At 39.3% G+C, this 25,925-nt stretch overlaps 1 protein-coding gene across 3 annotated transcripts in view; it reads right to left on the bottom strand.

Annotated features, from left to right (window-relative positions):
• The window catches only part of MTBP (MDM2 binding protein), an 80,303-nt gene that overhangs the window by 23,101 nt on the left and 31,277 nt on the right, over window positions 1-25,925 (bottom strand). For all 3 annotated transcript variants that reach the window (XM_070382857.1, XM_070382856.1, XM_070382858.1), the window contains 5 exons: window positions 21,735-21,908; window positions 19,328-19,435; window positions 12,280-12,435; window positions 9,708-9,825; window positions 1,181-1,336 (listed from right to left, as the gene is read on the bottom strand). In XM_070382857.1, the coding sequence (XP_070238958.1) occupies window positions 1,181-1,336; window positions 9,708-9,825; window positions 12,280-12,435; window positions 19,328-19,435; window positions 21,735-21,908 (712 nt within the window). The remainder of the gene's footprint in view (window positions 1-1,180; window positions 1,337-9,707; window positions 9,826-12,279; window positions 12,436-19,327; window positions 19,436-21,734; window positions 21,909-25,925) is intronic.

Raw genomic sequence — 25,925 nt, forward strand, 5'->3', positions numbered from 1 at the left:
AAGATTCTCAGAAAAATGGATTAACAAGAAGAAACTGGGGCAGTGAACAAGGTATTCAAATCTCACAAGTATTTCATGTCACGATTTTGCAATACCCAGTTATGACCAACCTAGATAGCATATTCAAAAGCAGAGACATTATTTTGCCAACAAAGGTCCATCTAGTCAAGGCTATGGTTTTTCCAATAGTCATGTATGGATGTGAGAGTTGGACTGTGAAGAAAGCTGAGTGCCGAAGAATTGATGGTTTTGAACTTAAGTGTTGGAGAAGACTCTTGAGAGTCCCTTGGACTGCAAGGAGATCCAACCAGTCCATTCTAAAGGAGATCAGTCCTGGGTGTTCTTTGGAAGGAATGATGCTAAAGCTGAAACTCCAGTACTTTGGCCACTTCATGCGAAGAGTTGACTCACTGGAAAAGACCCTGATACTGGGAGGGATTGGGGGCATGAGGAGAAGGGGACGACAGAGGATGAGATGGCTGGATGGCATCACCGACTCGATGGACGTGAGTTTGAGTGAACTCCAGGAGTTGGTGATGGACCGGGAAGCCTGGCGTGCTGCAATTCATGGGGTTGCAAAGAGTTGGACACGACTGAGTGACTGAACTGAACTGATTTTATTAATTAGCAACTTAGTGGAAGCTGTCTTGGAAGTCAAATTAGTTGTAAAGTATTCAAGTTGACAGTGAGTTTTACTTGGTATAGTTTCAAAATCATTTTTATTATACTTTCCCATTCTTCTCAGTTGAAAGGCTATCCTTTTTGCTACTATTAGGCATAACTGACAATGTTATGATTAAGTAGTAGTAAAGTCAAAACTAGAAAGTGATAGAAAAGAGAATTAAAAAAATTTTTTGCAAGTCAAATTATAATTTTTCTGAAAAAGTATTGCCATCTGTCTACGAAATAGAAGCTCACTTCTATAAGAAATATGTTAAGGTGGTTTTTATTATTCCTGTTTCCTTTATACTCAACACTACAAAGAGTAGAACATTAGGCTGACGTGTGAGAATTAAGGTCAACTGATAAACACTGGGCTCAAACTTGTAGATTTTGTCAAAGTGGCACAGAACATCTAAGTGGATGTTAGATCTAAACACATAACTGAAGAAATAAGAGGCAATGTGCTTTTAAAATGATTCCTTAAAAATTAATTGGAAGTTGTAAGTTTATAACTTACCCTTTTTGAATCTGTAAAGGCTGAAGATCTCCAATTGGTAATCCATCTGAGGTAAAGAATTTAAGCAATTCTTTAGCATCCAATAATGTGACTGAATCCCGTGGACCCTCTTTGTGGCCCAGCAATTGTTCAGATGAACGAGGTAATGAACCAGTTCTGAGAAGAAAAAAAAATTATGTAGATTTATTAAAAGCAGATTAGAATTCTCCATGGTCAGGAAAAGCTGCTATGAACAGAAACCAGAAAAATACACACACACACAAAACTGAAGATCTACACATTTAAGAAAGAAAAAAAGTAAAATCTTTGTAAATCATTTAGAATCAAAGCATATTTTCAAAAATCTGTATGTAGGCTACAGGAAAACTTGCAGTTATCATGTCAAAACAATGTTACTACTTAACTAAAATACACATAATTATATTCTTTATATTTGGCATGATTGATTACATTCATGCTATCATTATCATACTATCACACCATCATTATTAGTGTGAAGTCATCAAATCTATAAAATTTAAATCTAAACTCTCTTGTATGTTCCAAAGCCCCATAATATTGTAAATTCTGAAGGCAGAAACCGAATGTTCCAATGTTCTATAAACTTCAAAGATTACGTAAAGCACAACCATGAAATGAGATGGTAATCAGATATTTCTCAAAGATCTCTTCTAGCCATGATTATGACATTATGAATAAATACTAAATTGTTATTATACCTGAAATATATGCAGGACTTCATACTTTTCAAACTGCATACAATATATTCTCTTTTTTTTTAAATTTTTATTTATTTGGCTGCATCAGGTCTAGCTGCTTCGCACAGGATCTTCTGTTGCTGTGCACAGGCTCTCCTTGTGGCCCATGGGCTTTGGAGTGAGAGGGCTCAGTTGTTGCTTCCTCTGCAGCATGTGGGATCTTAGTTCCCCATCCAGGGCTCGAATCTGTGTCCCCTGCATTGCAAGGTGGACTCCCAACCACTGGACCACCAGGGAAGTCCCTACAATATATTCTTAATCCTCACAAAGTCCCTTGAAAAAGACAGGACAGGTCTTATCTCGAAATGAAATTAACACCTGAAAATAAGAACTTTGTAAAGTTCGTATCATACCAAGCCTAAAAAACGATTACTATTCTTACCACACAATAGTGCCTTACAGACCCATGGTGCCAAGATTTTTTAAATGACAGAATCAGAACTAGCCTGACTCTGAATTAGGTACCAATTCTACTCTATCACTCTATGAACCCAAAAAGCTCAGTTTTTAAAAACTGGAAAGAAGAAAACAGTAGCAGAGAATGCTACAGGTTTTCTCAAGCATTGAGTTACAAATCATACTATTACTCTGTCACAAAAGCAAAAATAAAATCTTTCAATACCTGCACAGAACATTAATTTCCTGACTTTGTATTAATTCAACTGTTTCCTGATTAATCACTCAAGCATTTTTATTGATAATTATACAATTAAAATGCTGACATTATGGCCTTAAGACATATTTCTATACAACAGTGTCTCTTTCTTCTACTCATTCCCTTTATTTTTAAATTGAAAATATATATCTCATAAAAACAGTCAAACAAGAAAACACTCAAAACGCTGTATCCCAGGAGGGTAAGAACTACATGATGAGGTCAATTTAATTTCTATATAGCCATTCTCTAACAGTGACTAACAAAATCTTAATCAATATTATTCTCAATCATTTGATAGTCCAGTTGTGATGGGGAAATGCATACTTTGCATTTACATAGAACCCAGGACATAAAAATATCAGAAAAATTTAAAAGCCCCGTTTGTGATAAAGTATACCAACAAGATACATCTTGAGTAAAAAACAAAACAAGACACACTGACAACACTTTTTAGTGTTTCCAAACTTACAAAGTATTTTTTCATACATTATCTCATTAAATTTTCGGAACTTTGAAGTAGAACTGGGCTTGTTATCTCCATCTTACAGATGAGTCAACAAAGTCACATAACAGGTGACTGAGTTTGTCTAAAACCAAATTCCTGGTACTTCCCTGTGGTCCAGTCATTGAGAATCTGCCTTCCAGTACAGGTACAGAAGTTCGATTCCTGGTCAGGGAAGTAAGATCCCACATGCCACGGAGCAGCAAGCCTCACCTGCATGACAAAGCTCAAGAAGCCCAAGCACCCAACAAGGAGCTGGCACCCCACCACGAAGAGGAGCCGGCGCCCCGCCACAAAGACCTAACACGGCCAACAAGGGCTGCCCTGCTGCTCAGCGGGGAAGAACCCGCCTGCAGTTCGGGACACCTGGGTTTCACCCCTGGGTTGGGAAGATCCCCTGGAGAAGGGAAAGGCTACCCACTCCAGGATTCTTGCCTGGAGAAGTCCAGGGATGGTAGAGTCCATGGGGTCACAAAGAGTTGGACACAACCAAGTGACTTTCACTCACAGCCAAATAAATAAACAAAACCAAATCCTTATGATTTCTGAATGTCACTCTGTAATGGTCTTTTATTCTTCAGCTGAATCTGTTTTAACATAAAACAAATTATGAAACTATATAACTTTGGTTTCCAGCCAAGAATCAGATGGTATCCTCCCATATTTTGAAGTGTCCACAAATACGTATTGAGTATTTACTCTGTAATTATCACCGTGAGGTACTAAAAAAAAGTTCACTGATCATAATTTATAGACCCCTAATCACTGTTCATGACTGTGTACAGGTATGACTTAAAGTAGGAGAAAGGAGGGAAGGAGAGCGAAAGGAGATAAATACATCAGTGTAGAATGAGGCAGGAAAGGCACAATAAAACAAGTCTCATGAAAGAAGTAATAGCACAGTCTTTTAACTGCAGCATTTATACAAGCCTTAAGAGAAAGGTGGTATTTGAGCTACACCTAAACTACAAACAAGCTTCTTCTGGTTCAAGATGATGCATCAAACATACACATTAACCTCTCCATTCAAAAGAAGAAAAATCACAATGCTGAAGTACCAGGCACTAAGTTTATAACAGGGCTCAAAAAGGAAGAAGGAAGAGGAGTGGACCAAAGGGTTCAATGAATTCCAGGAATGACTAGAATACTCCTCAGCAGGAATTAAAAGGAACCTATAGAGAAGGCAGACTACGTCTTCGTCTCCCAGGAAACCACAGGCAGGCTCTAATCCAGAGCTCAGAGTGGCAACGGGCAGCCATCACCTGATACATTTTCAGAACTCTACCTGAACACCCTCCCACTCCACATCTTAGATTCATGCTTTTACCTCTAAGAGAAAAACTGTACTCTGAAGATCCAGAACTAAGTGCCTGTCCTACCATCAGCGGCGAAACCCCCAGAATACAGCCCTTGAAGAAACACAAGCTGGAATCAAGATTGCCGGGAGAAATATCAATAACCTCAGATATGCAGATGACACCACCCTTATGGCAGAAAGTGAGGAGGAACTAAAAAGCCTCTTGATGAAAGTTAAGTGGAGAGTGAAAAAGTTGGCTTAAAGCTCAACATTCAGAAAACGAAGATCATGGCATCTGGTCCCATCACTTCATGGCAAATAGACGGGGAAACAGTGGAAACAGTGTCAGACTTTATTTTTTTGGGCTCCAAAATCACTGCAGATGGTGACTGCAGCCATGAAATTAAAAGACACTTACTCCTTGGAAGGAAAGTTATGACCAACCTAGATAGCATATTGAAAAGCAGAGACATTACTTTGCCAACAAAGGTTCTCTAGTCAAGGCTATGGTTTTTCCTGTGGTCATGTATGGATGTGAGAGTTGGACTGTGAAGAAGGCTGAGCGCCGAAGAATTGATGCTTTTGAAGTGTGGTGTTGGAGAAGACTCTTGAGAGTCCCTTGGACTGCAAGGAGATCCAACCAGTCCATTCTGAAGGAGATCAGCCCTGGGATTTCTTTGGAAGGAATGATGCTAAAGCTGAAATTCCAGTACTTTGGCCACCTCATGTGAAGAGTTGACTCATTGGAAAAGACTGATGCTGGGAGGGATTGGGGGCAGGAGGAGAAGGAGACGACAGAGGATGAGATGGCTGGATGGCATCACTGCCTCAATGGATGTTAGTCTGGGTGAACTCCGGAGTTGGTGATGGACAGGGAGGCCTGGCATGCTGTGATTCATGGGGTCGCAAAGAGTCGGACATGACTGAGCGACTGAACTGAACTGAAAGCACCCAAGCTACCTCCCCCCAGCTGCCCTTCATCTCCCTTCTCCCAGGATAAATTCTGGTGACAGCAGGCAGGTAACAGAACCACACATATAGAGAGAAATGTAGGCAACTACCAACATAAAACAGTCTAAGACTAAATTCTCAGCTGTGAACAGTCAAGGGCCACCAGATACTAAAAAGCTGCACAGAAGAGAAAAACAGCAGAGGAACAAATGATACAGATCTAAAGGATAATGGGATCATTTAAAGAACAGATAAGACAAGTTAAAAGAAAATTCCAATTAATAAATTAATATCCTTAGAGTATCGTCTCAATTCTTATTATTAATAAGAATAGGTTGCTATGAAAAAAGATTAGATAACAAAAAAGAATTATTAGGAATTTTTTTAATAGCTGCCAAAAACTTATTGGAAAAGATGAAAGTAAAGGTCGAGGAAATATACCAGAATGCAGAGCAGAAAAGATGAAAAGATGGACTATTATGATTTTTTTTATGGAATCATTCTTCAAACTTTTTTTATTTTTCTCACTGTGCTGGGTCCTTGCTGCTGCATGGACTTTTTCTATAATTGCAGAGAACGGAGGCTATTTCCTAGCTCCAAGGTGCCAGCTTCTCGTAGCAGTGTCTTTTATTGTGTGGAGCACAGACTCCAGGGCTCCCAGGCCTCAGCAGTAGTGGCATGCGGGCTCAACAGTTGCCGTTCACAGGCTCTAAAGCACAGGCTCAGCAGCTGTGGCACAAAGTGCCCTGTAGCACACGGGACCGACCCAGACCAGGCACTGAATTGGTGCCTCCTGCGTTGGCTGGCTGACTCTCTATCACCGAGCTGCCCAGAAAGTCCAAAGACATGGATTATTGAAAGAAGAATCAAATATAATTGAAAAATCAATCTGAGGCATCTAAAATTAGGTAAAACAGATCATTACAAATAAGGAAGAAAGAAAACAGAAGGACAAATACTATCAAAGAAATAATAGAAGAATATTCCCAAGAGCTAAAGGAGATCAGTCCCGGGTGTTCATTGGAAGGACTGATGCTGAAGCTCAAACTCCATTACTTTGGCCACATGATGCGAAGAGTTGACTCATTTGAAAAGACCCTGATGCTGGGAAAGACTGAGGGCAGGAGGAGAAGGGGATGACAGAGGATGAGATGGCTGGATGGCATTACCGACTCAATGGACATGGGTTTGGGTGAACTCCGGGAGTTGGTGATGGACAGGGAGGCCTGGCGTGCTGCGGTTCATGGGGTCGCAAAGAGTCGGACACGACTGAGCGACTGAACTGATTTCCAAGAGCTAATAAAAAGGCAAAAGCCTCAAGACCAAAACATTGCACACCATGAGGGCCTCATGTAATTTCAGAAAATTAAGGAAAACAGAAAATTCTAAAAGTTTCAGAGACAGAATAAAATACCTATTAAGGAACAAAAATCCATGTCACATCAGACTTCTTATTAAGATATGAGATCCAAGAAAATACAGGTCTAATCTAATCTAGAAATGTAACCAAAAGAAATACCAGGACAACAGCTGTGCAGGTAGACAGGGTCAGTCCAAATGAGAGTATCAAGTCAGAAAAATGGGAGAAAAATAACTTTAAGGAAAAAAAAGATTATCTATTGCAAAATAACATAAGGTGCAGAGGAAGAAAGAGGATAAAAGGTAAAGAGAAGCAGGGATGTCCATCCTCGTCCTTCACAACGGGAAGTGGAAACACACAATCTGAAATCGACGAGCAGGAAATCCAAGGTCTCATGGGCAACCTGTCCTTTCCTCCATCTTCTTTCTAGACTGGCGTTTTCCTCCTGAGCTGTGAATGTCACAGAGCCCCAGGGAACAGCCTTACACCCTCCTCTTTTTCTATACAGCCTCACCATGTCATCTCATCCACTAGCATATATTAAAGAAACCCTTTTGGTGATAACTCCAAACAAACTCCCAGATTTCTCCACCTAATATGCCCACATGCATAATCCACAGGTCAAATAAAGCATCCCTAAAGCAGAATTCTTGATCTTTCTCCCCAAACCCACCCTTGTTTCAACTTACCCATCTTCCTCAAACCATGAGGACACCACCCACCTGCTGTTCAAGCCAGAAATCTAAACTGTCTCAGATGCCTCTCTCTCTCTTCTCAGAGAAAACGGGCAGGAAAAAAACAGGAAGTTTCTTTTTTTCCCTAGCTTAGCACCAAAATATTCTCCAAACTTGTCTCCACTACTGCTCTAGTTAGAACTCAAAGTTACCTCTCAGCCTACAGAAAAAGCCACCTAAGTGATCTGTCTGTTCCTACTATCTTCCTCCCACAATCCATTCACCACAAAAAAGTACGTTATTTTGCAAAATCAGATCACATCACTCTGACAGAAAATCCATGAAAAGCTTACCAAGGCACTTATGATCCAAAGACCGCATGAACACCTGTAAGGGTCTAGTGCCTTCACATGCTTTGCTCATTTACCCATGAGATCTCAGCTCCAGCGTAACTCCTCAGGGTGCCTGCCCCGCCATCCCTCCCATGCCAACAAATAAAACCACTCTCCTTCAGTCCCGCAGCCTCATTCGTTACACACAGATAGGTTTCCAAGCCTTGTGTTTACTTGTCTGCTTATTGAGTTCTGTTGACTGTCTCTCCTTCTTAAAAGGCAAGCTCTAACAGGAGAGCCTAACACACAGTTGGTACTCAGTAAATATTTGTTGATATCTATCTATGAACAAAATGTTACCAGTTCAGTTCAGTCACTCAGTTGTGTCCGACTCTTTGCGACCCCATGGACTGCACCATGCCAGGCCTCCCTTCACCAACTCCCGGAGTTTACTCAAACTCATGTCCATTGAGTTTGTGATGCCATCCAACCATCTCATCCTCTGTCATCCCCTTCTCTTCCCATCTTCAATCTTTCCCAGCATCAGGGTCTTTTCAAATGAGTCAACTCTTTGCTCAGGTGGCCAAAGTGTTGGAGTTTCAGCTTCAGCAGCAGTCTTTCCAATGACTATTCAGGACTGATTTCCTTTAGGATGGACTGGTTGTATCTCCTTGCAGTCCAAGGGACTCTCAAGAGTCTTCTCCAACACCACAGTTCAAAAGCATCAATTCTTTGGCGCTCAGCTTTCTTTATAGTCCAACTCTCACATGCATACATGACTACTGGAAAAATCATACCTTTGACTAGACAGATCTGAAGTGATAAATGTTCTCAGCAGAGGAGCTAAAAATATGAACGTGATTTGCAATATTTGGGAGGGCAATGCAACAGTCAAATCCCTTTTCTTTATTCCATTCTTCCACCACTCAACAGTGAGGTACTGAGTGCCTGCTATATACTAACCCAAACCAAGCGAAAACAAACTGCCTCTTAGAGACAGTTATGATGTACTGAGTGCCTGCTATATACTAACCCAAACCAAGCGAAAACAAACTCTGCCTCTTAGAGACAGTTATGATGTACTGAGTGCCTGCTATATACTAACCCAAACCAAAGCGAAAACAAACTGCCTCTTAGAGACAGTTATGATGTACTGAGTGCCTGCTATATACTAACCCAAACCAAGCGAAAACAAACTGCCTCTTAGAGACAGTTATGATGTACTGAGTGCCTGCTATATACTAACCCAAACAAAGCGAAAACAAACTCTGCCTCTTAGAGACAGTTATGATGTACTGAGTGCCTGCTATATACTAACCCAAACAAAGCGAAAACAAACTCTGCCTCTTAGAGACAGTTATGATGTACTGAGTGCCTGCTATATACTAACCCAAACAAAGCGAAAACAAACTGCCTCTTAGAGACAGTTAATATATACAAACATAAAATGTAAAACAGGAACATTTTAAAACGGCCTCAAGGAAAAGAGTACTTTTACTTTATTTTACACATTCCTGTGGAGAAGGAAATGGCAACCCACTCCAGTATTCTTGCCTGGAGAATCCCATGGACAGAATCCCAGGCCATGGGGCCTGGTGGGCCCCAGTCCATGGGGTCACAAAGAGTTGGACACGACTGAGTGACCACACATACATACACACACACACACACACACACACACACTCCTATATTTTTTAAATTTCTCTTTCATATTCATATGTTTTTGTACTTCTGTGGAAGATGTTCTGGAAGTCATACACTAACCTATTACCTGTGATTATGTACACCCAGAAAGGACAAGTAGAATATGGAAGGGGAAGAGCATTTCCTGGACACCTTACTCTGCAACAGTCTATCTCGATCTACCCATCTATCTATCTACAGTAAGCACACATATCGTTTACAATAAAACCATAAATTACTATTTCCTAAACACAATTTAAGGATTAAGAAAAAATAAAGATCATAAAAAATAATAAGCTATTTAAACGTTACCTCATTTTTTGTTTAGCTTTTTCACAAGTTTCCAAATTTTGAAGGACATGCCTTTCTGGCCACTCCAGAGGATTAGTCTCCACTAGGCGGGAAGAAGTAAGCTCCAGTGAACTGTTATCTGAAGAGAAAGAAACACATGTGAGTACTGAACGGTACTGACACACTGGATTTCGCCATATAAAGATGTGTACGTGTAGATGCACACGTAAGAACCAGCTGGATTAACTGTGCAATGCCTGCCTCAGGCATTTATTAAGGGCGTCTCTGATGACCTGAACTATGCAAAATGGCATAGAAAAGTTTTTTGGAAATGATTAAAAAAAATTAGTATTGAGCTTTATTTTACATTCTCCTCATAATAAAAGTTATGGGCTAGAATTCAGAAGAGGAATTAGCACTGCAAGGACTCATAGGGAATGAAAGCATAACTTTGTTATTTTTGTGAAATTAGTTCTAAATGAAAAAGAGACAACTCTGTGGAGAATATATGGGATATAATATGTGATCTCCATATTAGAAAGAGGAATTAGCACCAATATCCTGAAAAATTTATATTTTTAAAAGATTACTTCATTCTCAAAAGTACAATAATACCATAAATAACTTAAGACGTTTGAGGGTAAAGATTACTTTAGAAATAATTCTCACATATATTAATGTAAGATGCTTTAACATATCCATTTTCAAGTAAATCACTAACATTAAATGCTATTTTACTACTAATAAAGTATTATATGTAAGAGTGTCTTATCTTTTTGGTCAGTATGGTGCAGTGAATTAACATTGAGATTGTTGGATAATCTACAATTCTCATTAAAGACAGAGGGCCATCTTCCATTCTCAATATTAATTATGAGGACATCTCAATGTTTCAAGACTGACAAAATCACTAACTGTACTAATGGATTCCAAAATAAATTGACTGAAAATTACTGGACATTAGCTGTTTGACTAACTGTCAACCCTGACAAAAAATACCCATTTTATACTTTAGGGTCTTACAAAGTGATAATGATTTGGGAAGAAATTTTTGAACTAAAAAGAAAAAATTAATCACAGATGAAAACAGAAGCCAACTGCATACCATTCTCCCTTTACTTTTAAACTATTTAGTCTTCAATAGTTAAAAATATTTTTAATGTCTATACTGGATTGCCCCAACCAAACACCATCCAAGTATAGTAGTTCCTGCTTCTTAATAAGGGTGGTGAAATACGGACTATTTCATGGAAGAATAAGCTTCATGATGAAATAATCTGCTTTACAATGCTGGCATGGCTTTTCAAAAAATGGATAAAGAAAAAAATCATTAGTAGTTCTGAACAATTACAGGCTATGTTCACAGAAGAATACAAGCCATGTTAAATAAAAGTAAATATTAATTATCCCCCTAAATATTACAATATAAATTATTAAATTTGAGTATGCAACCTATATAAATGTAAATGCCATAGGCTAAATATTAAGGGGCAGACAAGCACTCCTGTGAGTCACAGGAGTGACCTGGTGACTAAGGTGCACTGATAGTAACAGCAGCTACAATGGCAGCATGAGTGACCGGTCACAGCTTTTGGAGATGATTACATTCTAAGTGTTTCACAGGAATCACCTCAGTTAATCCTCATACTAAGCCATAATATTACCCATAATAACTGGGTAATATTATTATCCCCATCTGAAACATGAGGAACCAGGCATGGAGAGGTTGAAGAACCTGCCCAAAGGCACTCAGCTGAAGGCCTGAGCCCTGGCCGTCTCGCCCCAAAGGCCTGGCCTTCACACATGGCACGAGACGCTGTGCTGATATTCTTTTCCAACTAGATCATAAGCCTGTTGAAAGTCAAGGACCCACCCAAACTTTTAATTCTTTGTGTGCCTTCCTGGCATCAAATAGAGAAAAGGCACACAACAAACATTATTATTAATTTGATTCTATGGCCATTTTCTTATTAATGTATGGGATAAAAATGATTTTCACAGAATAACAACAAAAAATTATCCTATACATTTACAATGCCAGGCAACTGTTAAACGCGTCCTTTTTAAATCCTGAAGAGCTTCACTCCATGCAAATTCATCACTAGAACAGAAAGCAGGAAAACAGAAAGAAATACCAAGTTAATATAGAAATGATTTCCTGCTCCTTCAGTAAGTTTGGTGACTTCCTACTATAACAAATGGCAAGTGTGGAGCATCTTATTATATGTAGTTTTAACTACATTAAGTTTAGTAAGTTCTACTTTTCTCATCTTATGAAAATATAGCTTAATAGAAACCCATCCATTCCAGCAGCTTAGTAACAGTTTTAAGAGGAATTACCTTAAAGTGCTTCTCCTTCGCTCAAAAACAATTATACTGAACGTGCTTAACAAAAAAGGTCATCAGAAAATTTCTAATGTCTAAATGATGAAAAATACAACATATTGATATTTACACACATACTTGTACACACAAATATATTACTGCTACAATTTGATAGATTTTGATCAATACATTTTATAAGTTTTAATAATAACTCTCATAAATGCTACACACAAAAAAAGGACTACTATTTAAAGTAACAAAAACTTACCATGTAACATACTGGACGTTTTGTCTGTCTTTATTAGACTTGTTTTAGGAAGAACAGCATCAAAATGACCTAAAAAGCGTTCCCTTGTGCATGTTAGCAGACTTTTGAGTTCATCCACAGAAATCACCTCACGCTGCTTTGCCAACTTTCTCCTTTCTATAAGACAACAAATCAATATGATTAACAATATAACTGTTATTTAAAACCCTGTGAGCTACTGTATTTTAGGGGAAATACTTTCAAAAGTAAAAGAAATGAATTTCTCAAGCAAATCAGCATTCTTGTGTAGGCCTATTTTCCTTTCAGTCTCATTTGAAGGTAATAGAAGAATTTCCAGTTATGTGAAACAGAGTAATTTGTTAACACTAAAAGGTGAGCAACAGTCAAAACAAGTTTACAGAAGTTTTCAGAAACACACCGCAGAGGATGAAGAACGGCCTTATGTGGGTGCTCACGTGAAAATAAAACCTGCAGCACTCTCAGTTAAGCGTGGTGGTCTGGTCATGTCCGTCTATTCCCTCTCCTACTCAAAACTCAGAATCACAACTGAGGAATTAAAAAAGGACAACAAAAGAATAAACACTAAATGACGGCAGTTTTCAACGAATTTTGGAGGATAAGATGATGGTGGAGTGGTAACTGAGTCAGCAGAGCAGAGAAAGGGTTAATCGAAACAGGAAGGTCCCGCAAGACAGATAATGGATGCGCCCTCAAGCCAGATGACTCTGCTCTCATTTTGGGGTAGAAACAGAGGAGGAGGAACCTCAGATCACAGCCTATCAGGAACGGGAGATGGTGCAGGACAAGGAAGCCTGCCATGCTGCAGTTCATGGGGGTGCAGAGCCAGGCACAACTTAGCAACTGAACAACAACAAAAAAGCTGGTGTTGATGCTGGAGGGTTAGACTACAAGATTAAGCAGAGGCTAATACTGAAAGGTCAGACTTTCAACCCGGTGGCCAGAAAGACAGCAACTACAGATGCCCCACTGCAAAGATGAAAGGATTCTCCCTTTGAAAAACTGAATGCCCCAGGAGAAAAGAGCTAGATACTGACACTACGGTAGAATTAAGGAGAGGACCTCACAAACAAAATGTTGAATAGTTACTCCACCACTCTTGAAGCTTGCCAAATATTACATTAGAGTGACACATAAAATTTCCCAGTTAAAACAGGACAGGGGGGAAAAAAATCACCAGACATTTAATGAAAGGGGTAGAGGGGACAGGGAACTCTGCATTTCATGGTCTCATGTTCAGACATGTAAAGAGTTCAATTCAGCAATTCTTCCAGCTTCCTGCTCCCTCCCATCACCCACTGAGCTGGTCTGGAAAAGAAACAAGGCATGTTCTGATCAGAACTCCCCTTTCCAACTTCCACCTGAGTGAGCAAATCCTCAGGATGCCTCTGTATGGTGGTGAAAGCCCCGCCACAGCAGGCCTGATCTGTGATTGCCCAGCTCTGGCTATCATTCAGGGAGTAAATTCAATTCTGGGTATATGCAGCAGAAAACCCGTTATAGCTCTAAAAAGTCATATCCTTCAATCTAGGAATTTATCTCCATCAGTGTGTTTCTTAAGTTTATTTCTCAGTTGGTTCCAAATTTGGGAAACAAGTATTATTTACTAGGCCCCCCCAAACTAAAAGCCAAGTCTGGGATGAAACAGAAAGACTAAAGCAAGCAAAAATAAAAAGGAGCCCAGCAGAAGCAAAAGCATTCCAGGTAACAAAGAAAGTTTGCTGGGATTAATACTCTCACAAGGGCTTCTCTGGGGGCTCAGACGGCCTGCAATGCAGGAGACCCAAATTCAATCCCTAGGTCGGGAAGATCCTCTGGAGAAGGAAATGGCCACACATTCCAGTATTCTTGCCTGAAAACTTCTATGGACGCAGAAGCCTGGCGGGCTATAGTCCATGGGGTCATAAGAATCAGACATGACTTCACGACTAAATCACCAAACCAGCAATTAATATTTTCACAAAAATAAGAAAAGATACTATACTCATGAAACAAGTACAGGATGATCTGATAAAGGAACAGTCAATGACCATGAAAATATTTTTTAAAATTAAGCACGGAGAGATCAAAATTAAAAAATACTGCAAGACATCCCCCAGAAACTAGAACAAAAATAATATGGAAACAGGAAAAAAGAGCAGCCATTCTATCCAAAAAAAGCTTGCTATATAACCAACAAGAGTTCTAGGAAGAAAGAAAATGGGTGAAAGAAAATTATATTAAAGAAAAAAATTATAAGAAAATTATATTAAAGAAAATTATAAGAAAAATTTTATTATAAGAAAAATTATAATTTATTATAAGAAAAATTATATTGTAAGAAAATTATATTAAAGAAAATTATATTATAAGAAAAATTTTCAGACTTAGGAAATGTGAATCTTGTACTGATGTGGCTCATCAAGTACACGGTTTAATACACTAGACAGTGGAAAGCGAGGGGTACACACATTAAGATTCAGAATAAAGCTTCCAGAGACAAAGCTTCTGGAGGTAAAAGTTCTAGAAGGGGGCAAAAGCAAACTAAAAAAAGACCACTTTAAAGGATAAGAACTAGTATGAGATTTGTCAGCAGGAGCACAGCAACAGGAAACTACGGGACAGGGACTACCCTGGTGGTCCAGTGGCTAAGACTGTGCTTCCAGGCCAGGGAGTGTGGGTTCAATCCCCGGATGGGGATCCCACATATCATATCAAGTGGCCAAAAAAATAGACGGGGGACAATGTCTTCAAAATTCTGAGGGCAAACAATTTTTAACCTGGAAGTCTAGACAAATTATCAATCTAGTAAAGATATTTTCAGACATGCAAGAGCTTGAAAACTGTATGCCCCAAGAACAAACTTTTACTCAGGAAGCTAATGCAAGACATGCTCCAACCAAACAAGGGAGTAATCCAAAAAAAAAAAAAGGAGGTCAAGGGGTCTAGAGAATAGGAGATTCCAAACGAAAAGAGGAAAGAGAAGTCTCTAAGATGTCAGTAGGTCTAAGACACATTTTGTTCAAAATACACTAAAATATGAAATACTCCAGAAAAAAACCTATGAGAAATAAAAAGGAACTGTTGTGTTTGAATATACAATAAATTTAACAACAGGTGTGTGGCAGAAATGTTGGAGGCTTTGGAGAAACATAAAAGTATTTTTGCCTCTACAGAAGAAAGGGCAAATTAAAAATAAGGTGATTATCAACCACAAGAAAAACAAAGATTATACAAGAAAGGAAAATTGACCATCATATACTACATGACTCAGTAGTAAATTTATAGATAGGTACGTAGGTAAGTGGGCTTCCCTGGTGGCTTAGATGGTTAAGAATCCGCCTGTGAAGCAGGAGACCTCAGTTTGATCCTGGGTTGGGAAGATCCCCTGGAGAAGGGCAGGGAAACCCACTCTAGTGGGTTTTCACCTTAGGTGAAAAATAATCCCTACACAGATGAGTCTGTAACACAAGTGACAGATAAAGATCTGGGAGAAAAATATTGGACTAAAGTCTTAAAATGAATTCACAAAAGAATGCTATTCCTAAAATAAGCTAGTAATAACTCAGGACTTAGTAAAGGAAAATAGAGTGTAAAACATCTAAAAATATCAGCAGAATGAACAACAATCAGGTTTGCACCGGGCTCTATAAATTTAAAAACAACGTGGGGAACTCAGAATTGTGACCACAGTCCTGGAGCGATATGACAATGCTGCTATTTTGGAATCTGTTCTGCATCACACTGAGCAGTTTTTATTTAAAAATCACTCAGTGTTCTTAAACCTTTTGTCTTTTTTATTTTCTTAATATTTTATTTGGCTAAACCAGGTCTAAGTCGTGGCACGTGGGATCTAGTTCGCTGACCAGGGGTCAGACCTGGCCCCTACACCGGTAGCCCACCTCAGCCACTGGACACCAGGGAAGCCCCAAGCCTTTTCTTTACAAATCAGAGAAACAGGATATTTAATACTTCTAATTATAAAAGTTTATAAATTACAAAAGATCAGTTAGACATAAATTATAAAATTTATGTATCATTTCAAATGTCTATATCTAAATATCTATGTATAGTTAAAAATTAAGATAATTTTTAAAAATAAAATTTTCATGCAAACTTTCCCAGTTGCTCATTCTAACTCAGTAGTCAGAGAAATATTGGGGGAGATAGTAAGTTTAACCCATGTCTGATTAATAATTTTGAAAAGAATTTTGAACAACTTGTTTTCCAGCAGAAACTACAATCTATACTGATACTGAAACATTAACTTTTACCCAAAGAAAGCTTTCCCATTCATTTTCATCAGGTATAAATTAACTACATCAATTTAAATACTTTTATATTTATATTCACTTCTCTGAAGATCACTGAAAGAGACACTAAGATTCTCTTACACTGGAAACGTCATTTGTTGTCATCCTCCTCTACCTTCAGAGATGCATGAAATCTGAACCTTTGTCCCCAGATTTTCAACTCAGTACTCACTCTCTGGGTAAAGGAGAGATTGGCTCAGCAAATAATTCCACCATAATAGATTAAGTGGGTCACTCATCTTAATCAAGATTTAACGCTTCAGATTGCACTTGGCCAGTGCATGGATATCCCCAGAGCTGACGTCTCAGCTCTGAGGCTTCCTTCAACCTCCAGACCCCTACCGGTCCTTGCCCAGTGCTGAGGCCATCCTTCCAGCTCCTGCCTGGGTTATAACTCAGCTGCTGGTGCTTCCACATTTTCAGCATTTATTTAGCACTTCCTCTTTCCCCCTCCCCGAGGCAGAGCTTCTAGTCACACCTACAGGCAACAACTTGATTATATTCCCTTCCCAACCAAGCAGGAGGGATGGCCTTACCCAGAAGAGAGACGGACCAGCTTCAGGGAGCTGCATGCTCTTCCGCTCTCAGTTTTTCTGGTTGGAAGGGTCAGGAAGAGAGGTGAAGATAAGAGAGGGAAGACGCTAAAGGAACTTAGTTTTAAGGAGCTGCCAGAGGCTTATGGCAAAGATTCAAAGCCTACAGACAGGTTTAGCAGGGCTAGAACAAAGTCAGAAGTAAATAACACCAAACAAGTAAATGTTTGAAATATAGGGGTTTTATCCACAAAAACACTAGGATTTCAGTGGTATTTCAGCTTTTTCTTCCTTTTAAACTGAAGTATAGTTGATTTACACGGTATGTTACTTTTAGGTGTGTAGCAAAATGATTCAGAGACACACATATATTCTTTTTCTGATTCTTTTCTGTTATTACAAGGTACTGAATATAGTTCCCTGTGCTATATACATCAGGACCTTGTTGTTTATCTATATATATATATAGCAGTCTGTATTTGCTAATTCCAAATTCCTCATTTATCCACCCTTCTCCCTGCTCTGCGTTCTCCTGTTCTCCTTTGGTACCATAAGTTTGTTTTCTATGTCTGTGAGTCTACTTCTGTTTTATAAATAAGTTTATTTGTATCATCCATTTAGATTTCACACGTAAGTGATATATGATATTCATCTTCTGTCTGACTTCACTTAGTATGAGGATCTCTAGGTTTATCCATGTTGCTGCAAACGGTATTCTTTCTTTCTTTTTTATTGTTGTAATATTCCACACCCTCTTTATCCATTCATCTGTTGATGGACATTTAGGTTGCTTCCATGTCTCGGCTATTATAAACACTGTTGCTATGAACACTGGGGTATACATATCCTTTTGAATGACAGTTTCCATCTTTTACAGATATATGCTCAGGAGTCAGAGATGCTGGATCAAAAATGCCATTTTTAGGTTTTTTCCTTATTTTTCCTTGGGTTAATACATACTACCTTTTATTGAAACTAATTTGCCTTTCCCAATTATATCCTATTATTTTCATAGTCAAAAAAAAGTGGTTTGAGGAGTTCAAGACTACACAATTACTCTGGCTTTGTACAAATAAAAAAGTAGTAATTCTTATACAAATTATTAAGACCAGGTATTCTAAAATTATTTTCCATTGAATAAAATGAACTATCGAATCCAAAATATTTTTAAATGCTTTTAAAGAGTGGTATTTTTCATTTTATAGTGTGTGTACGTAATAATCATTTTTTCTATATGCAACTAATGAAGCCTCACAAGCTGAATCAAGGTTTTAGAAATTCTATATTAATTAGCTTAAGTCCCTATCAGGTATTAATGAATGATTATTTATGAAAACAATGTTAAGATTGATAACCAAGTTAACATTTAGAAAGAGGGAAAAAATTTTAAATAACAACCCTTAAAAAAGTGTCAATTTCTTGAGTAAAGAAAAACCCATGATCCAACTTCACTCAATATGTGCAATGTGCTTAGTTATGGTTAAAGTCTAAGAAGCAATGCTCAAGTTAACATATTAATTTCTCTAAATTTATATTTTATTCTGTTTGCAATCTCTACTTTCCTTTCCTCTGGCTAAATGATATAAAGAGAAATTTTGTAAAGATGACTACATTAACCAGGAAGTATTCTTTATGGTATACAATTAAAAATAATGAGAAACTAAATTTTCCTGGACAATTATAATAAATGGTAACCGCAATATACAAGTAAATAGGAATATTCTTAATCTGGTGGGAAAAAATTTACAGACCGTTTCTACCCTACATTACCTCTATTAAGAATGTAGTTAGTGCCACTGAACTGCACAGTTAAACAGGATTAAAATATAGTATGTTTTATATTATGTGACTTTGACTACAATAAAAAAAATTTAATTAAAAAAAAAAGGAGACCAACCACCTAAGACCTTGCACACACAGTAATTTTGTCAGCAACGCCACCCTCGAACCGTTGCCATAAAACTCCTCAACAGACTCCCCTGGGTTGGGACACAGTTTTCAAGGGCAGGAGCCCACTGTGGCTCCTTTGCCTGGCAAAGCAATGAAGCTATTCTTTTCTGCTTCACCTCCCACACAAAAAAAGATAGTTCTACAAGTGAGTATCATATCTAAAAGAAAGTGTGTAAGAAAAAAGTGTTAAAATAAATTAGGTCTGAACAAGTCAACATTCTTACAACAGAATGAAAGGCACACATGATGACTTACTCAGACATTCCTTCACAGCCAAAGCCTGAACACCGGCTAGCTGTTTCTCTCTCTGTATAAGCTGCTCCCTGGAGAAACTTGGGAGTGACGAGAGGTCAAGAGGAAAGCCTAAGAAACAGAAAAAATCAGTACTAAAGATGGCTTATAACAACAATTAAGTTCTCAAGAAATGTGTTAAAATGTAATTAAAAGTCAATTATTTATCTTTCATCTTGCATATTTCAAAGTAAACAGTAATAAATGAACAGCAGAAAATAAACATTCTAAATTATTTTGCATTTTAAACTTTGACCTGCTTCTTAAATTCAGAGAATTTAGGTAGAAGAGTAGAATTCCCTCCACTACATCTTATTCTGAGGGACTACAGGGGCTGGTCTTCAAAGACGGCCTCCCCGTGAATCCGATTCTGCTTCTCACCTGCTGTGTAGACCTTCCACAGTGAACCTAGGTGACCCCAGGAAACCAACAGGCATGGTGAAACTGCCAATGAAAGACGTAGGTCACAGAAAGTCTCACAGCTTCTCAGAACACTCGCTCTAAGAGAAGGCGGCAACCGTACAGGAATCAGGCTTCCTGCAGGCGACGCTGTTGCGAGGAAGCCCAGGCTGGAGGACGGGCGTGTGAAGAGGAAAGCAGCTCTACCTGCTCCAGCCACCCCAGCCCAGGCACCAAACACGCGGGGAAAGAGCCAGCCTACACACCCAGCCCCGTTAAGTCTTCAGATGAACAGAAGCCCCAGCCGTGTGTGAGGGCAATCACGCGTGGGCCTTCAAAACAGAAACGTCCAGTCACAGCACTATGAGACGTTATAATAAACAGTCGTTGTTAAGCTAAATTTGGGGCGGTTTGTCACACCATGATGGATAACCCAAGGATGGAGCTTGAACAGTAACAAAAGATGAGCAATAAAGATGCTTGGGAGAAAGTAAATAACAATGAGAAGTGCCGGGAGCCGGCATACTACATATTGAGTGCATATTGCATACTGAGTGCATATTGCATATTGAGTGCAGCACTTTCCACAGCATCATCTTTCAGGATCTGGAATAGCTCAACTGGAATTCTATCACTGCAGGGGGCCAGCGTGAGGAGCTCCACCCAAGACAAAGGTCATGAGGGAGGAGGCTCGGCATACGCAAAGGCGGGATGGAGCCTCAGGAGTCCCCCTGGAAATTCTCGAGCATCTCTGCCTACTTTCTGCTTTGTGCCTTCACCTACACCTCTGACTTTACGGGGGGCTGTCCCCCACTACCTCTCTGAAACAAGAGTTAGCTTACAGCTCCAGTTAATAATTCCTGGGTGTGACAGTGTTTAACCTACAAACTCTTTTGGAAGTCCTTTAGCCTGCCTGAATAGGTTTCTCCGGCCACATGTGATTGCTCAGAGCCTCCCAACTGTGAGAGGCATGAGATGTTCTAAACTGTCTAAATACAGATTCCTTTGAGCAGTTAAAAGATTGATTAGAAATTGTATTGGTGAAGGGTTTTTCATTTGTTGGGCCAATGTTTGCTGCTAAGTCTCCATATCCCTTACCTGCTGTGTCCCTGGCAGTGTATTGATTAATATAATTGGTGTAAATAGTAGCTTCAATGTTTGTAACCTGGGACCCTTGAGTTAATTCTTTTTCTTGTTATAGCCCACCACACCTTTGCCCTAACCTTTAGAGAAAAATAAGTTTTCTGAAGAAAGGGTCTTAAAATGTTAACAGGCCTCCGGGCCAGAAGATGATGCAAATCACCTAAGCTTTTGCATATGATAAGTTTGCAGGAAGAAAGCCTGGCTTGCTGCATGACTCTACCCCTTCCCCCATTATCCTCTATGCATAACTTAAGGTATAAAAACTACTTTGGAAAATAAAGTACGGGCCTTGTTCGCCGAAACTTGGTCTCCCCATGTCATTCTTTCTCTCACCTTCTGGCTGAATTATTCAGCCTCTTTTCTCCACTAAATTTCCTCACTGAGCTATCCTTATTTCAGCCTCTTTTCTCCACTCAATTTCCTCACTGAGCTATCCTTATTCTATTACTCTTTATATCCTTAATTAAAGTTTAATTAAGCAGTTGTTTCCTGATCCTTGCCGACGCCGTCTCTCCTTTGAATACCCTGGATCAGCCGGGGCTGGACCCTGGCAGAGAAGTAAATTCTAGAAAGATAAATTGTTTAAAGTGGAAAATACTAAAAATTTTCCTGTTTGGAACTGAAGGGGTGACCTGTTACATTTTAAGAAGTATGATGCGTAAGGGATTAATAATTGTTCAAATGTGTTATAAAATATTTAAAGCAAAAGCAAATTTACTGAAAGTGAAATGCAGTTTGAAAACAATAGGTTCACTAAAACCACGTAAGTTAACTACTTACACAAACAAACGTAAAAATGTTTTGTTTTCCCTCTAAAGTTAACACTCACTCAATTTGGTTTCTTCTGTCGTTGCTTTCATCTTTCCATGAATTAAACTGAGTGCAAACGAGCCATTGATCTGGTTGGCTGAGTGAATCAATGTGGCTTTACACTTTCCATTGCCATTACCTTGTAACAAGAGATAATAGCTAGAACTCTCTCCTTTCACTTCAACATCTGGAACTAAACAAAAACAATTATCTTGTTAAGCATGTGAAAATTCAGCAGACAACATAGCAGAATCATACGTTTGACCCATAGGATATAATTACATTTCTATGTTATTTTAAAACAAGGTGTCACTCAATATATTTGGGACAGCAGTTGTTCATTTAACTGAAAGTCACTCAGTCCTGTCTGACTCTTTGCAACCCCATGTAGTCCATGGAATTCTCCAGGCCAGAATACTGGAGCGGGTAGCCTTTCCCTTCTCCAGGGGATCTTCCCAACCCAGGGATCAAACCCAGGTTTCCCACACTGTAGGCAGATTCTTTACAGCTGAGCCACAAGGGAAGTCCTATTTATCTTTTTTTAATTTAATTTATTCATTTAACTGAGGAAGCTGTTAAAGCAGAGACTCATATAACAAAAATGATACTCACAAAGCATATATGTCTTACTTTAAATTAAAACTATGTATACTCATTAATCGGAGAAGGCAATGGCACCCCACTCCAGTACTCTTGCCTGGAGAATCCCATGGATGGAGGAGCCTGGTGGGCTGCAGTCCATGGGGTCTCAAAGAGGCGGACACTTACTGAGGGACTTCACTTTCACTTCTCACTTTCATGCATTGGAGAAGGAAATGGCAACCCACTCCAGTGTTCTTGCCTGGAGAATCCCAGGGACGGAGGAGCCTGGTGGGCTGCTGTCTATGGGGTCGCACAGAGTCGAACACGACTGAAGCGACTTAGCAGCAGCAGCAGCATACCCACTGATTAACTTTGATGTGGCTCTTTAGAGTTCTAGTACATCTTTTCTATACATTCACACCCATAATGTATCAACTACTATTTCCGGCTTTCATCTCTTTAAAAGTGGAGTACACTGAGCCCTGCACGCACACGCAGCTCCACTGGTGGCAAAGGAGTGCACACGTGCTCAGAGAGAGCTTCTTGCTCCTGCACGGTGCATCCATAATGAACTTTACAGTGGGGTGGACAGCACTCATTAATCTGGCCGCCAGTAACGAGAAGGTCAGTTAAGACAGCTAAAAACAAACCAAGTAAGGGCTATAGTGAAGGTCAAGGAGAAACTGTGAAGCCTTTGAGATTAAAAATAGAAATAGAAGCCTTTTTGTAGAAGATGGTGAATTGGACATAAGCATTTATTTTCACTGTCTCCTGAAATTCCATGAAATGAGAATAAATTTAAAAATAGCAGAGAACTATAGGAACCAATATCTGAGAGAAGAGACAGGAGCAACTGAAGTTTCAAAGCAGGAAAGAAGATGAACAATTGGAAACAGACTTCAGACTCCCAGTTGCTAAGCTGAGAAAAACCATAAAGTTTGGAAGCAACAAAATTTATACTACAACTCCTGACACAGGACTCTGGGATGGCACTGGAAACAAAGTGACGGTGAAACAGTAAAACAGGCTGGAAGTCTGTCTTAAAGCTGTTTGGTGTCCAGATCCCTCCACATTCTGTGCAGGCAAACAACCGTCCCTTCCCCAACTCAGGGGACTAGCGGTTATTCTCTGGAGAAAGTAAAACAAAACATCTCTGGCCTGGGAGATATAAGACAGAGCTTAGGGCTGAAATTGATTATTCATGTATTAAGTGAATGCCGGTATACTAAATACTGAGGCCCTTCACCCTTCTTCACTTACATAATTTCCAGAATTTTGGAAGCCAGAGCAGAACTGAGCTTCCTTTTGGAAATATGGTCAGTACTGGTGTGCTGTGTGTTTAGTCGCTCAGCTGTGTCTGACTCTTTGCCACCTCATGGACTGTAGCCCACCAGGCTCCTCTGTCCATGGGATTCTCCAGGCAAGAACACTGGCGTGGGTTGCCCTGCCCGCCTCCACGGGATCTTCCAGACCCAGGGATCAAACCTGCATCTCTCATGTCTCCTGCGTTGGAAGGTGGGCTCTTTACCATTAGCACCACTGTAAGTCTCTAAGTCACTTATTAATTGGGTTGTCTTCATACTATTGAGTTGTAAGAATTTTTTTAAAAAATATCTGTCCATTTTAAGATAATATGATTGAAACTATTTCCTCTTGCTGCTGCTGCTGCTGCTGAGTTGCTTCAGTCGTGTCCGACTCTGTGTGACCCCACAGACGGCAGCCCACCAGGCTCCCCCGTCCCTGGGATTCTCCAGGCAAGAACACTGGAGTGGGTTGCCATTTCCTTCTCCGACGCATGAAAGTGAAGAGTGAAAGTGAAGTCGCCCAGTCATGTCTGACTCTTTGCGACCCCATGGACTGCAGCCTACCAGGCTCCTCCGGCCATGGGATTCTCCAGGCAAGAGTACTGGAGTGGGGTGCCATTGCCTTCTCCATTTCCTCTTAGTAGATTTAAAAATTTTTCCTTAGCAGAGTTTTTCAAAAAGGAGACAGGTGAATTTATTCAAAAAATTTAAATTTTGGTGAATTTATAGGTTTCTTTTAACAGATCCTCCTTTTGGTATATGTTTTCTTACAGAGGTTTTATACTTTTAGTGCTTGCATTTAGGCATATGTAACTTTACATATATAATTGCATATATGTGTGTAATTTTTGAGTCTCTATATATGAACATTCAATTATCCTGGTATGTGTTAAAAAGACCATCCTTTTCTCACTGGCATCCCTGTCTATTCTGCTCCACTGACACATGTGAGCTCTGTCTTGATTCTTACAGCTTTACAGTGAGTTGCAAATCAGGCGGTATAAATTCTCATACGTTGCTCTTCCTTTTCAAAATTGTTTTAGCCATTCTAGACCTCTGTAATTTCCTGTAAATCTAGTATCATTTTGACAAATTCTATGAAAAGGCCTTCTGTAATTTCATTAGAGATTAGATTGAATCTATTCCCTGTAACTCAGATGGTAAAGAATCCGCCTGCAATGCAGGAGTCCTAGGTTTGATCCCTGGGTCGGGAAGATCCCCTGGAGAAGGGAAGTGCTACCCACTCCTGTATTCTGGCCTGGAGAATTCCATGGACAGAGGAGTCTGGCAGGCTACAGTCCATGGGGTCGCACAGAGTCGGACACGACTGAGGGACTAACACTACTACACCACTGCTACCATCCATGTGGAGAGAAGGATCACCGTGATAAAACTGCGTTTCCTCAACTATGAACACGCTGTATCTCTCCATTCACTGTTCTCTTCTTTAAATGCCCTCAGTGATGTTTTGTAGTTTGCAGTGTACAGGTCTTGGACTTTGTTAGATAGAGTCCCCTGGGTTTTATTCATTGATTTCTGGTCTAATTTCCTTCCTTCTCCTTAACTTGGATTTAGTATTCTAGCTTCCTGAGGTTAATGTCGACTTTAGATCTTTCTTCCATTCTAAGATATGCATTTAGAATCCTCTTAGAACTGCAATGAGGGGCTTTTCATATGTTTGTTTCTATTTTCATTCAGTTAAAATTATTTTTTTAATTTGACCTAGGGGCTATTTAGAAGTGTGCTTAAATTTTAGTTTCCAAATATTTAAAGTATTTCTCAGATTTCTTTCTGCTGTTGCTTTCTAATTTAATTCCATTGTAACTGGAGAAAACATTGTGTATTATTTTTATCCTTTTAAATTTACTGAGCCTTGTTTAATGGCCTAACAAATATATAGTCTACCCTGAAAGTCCCATCTGTGCTTGAAGAGAACAAGTATGCTGTTCCATGGTATGCTCAATAAAAGTTAATACAGTAAAGTTGGTTGACCGTTTTTACTACTGAATTTCTAGCACCTAGAATAATGCCCTGAACACAACGAGCACACAGTAAATGTAAGTTCTGCTGACTGGAAGGGTACTTTGTCTTTGCCACTGAAATCTCTTTAAAAATCTTTATCCAAGTCCTTCACCTCTTCTCAAGGGCAAAAGTATTTATAAAATAAATTACACTGAGTCACCTTAACCTTGTCAGTTTCAGCTCACTATTTTGAAACACTTTTACCCCACTGATTGGAGTATGAAGAAGGCACAAGCTTCCTCAATGCAAAGTACTTTATTAGTCCTAATAATTTTTTTTTTTTGGCCGAGTATCTTCAAAAT

This window comes from Bos mutus, chromosome 14 (genome assembly GCF_027580195.1).
Source record: "Bos mutus isolate GX-2022 chromosome 14, NWIPB_WYAK_1.1, whole genome shotgun sequence".
NCBI lineage: Eukaryota > Metazoa > Chordata > Mammalia > Artiodactyla > Bovidae > Bos > Bos mutus.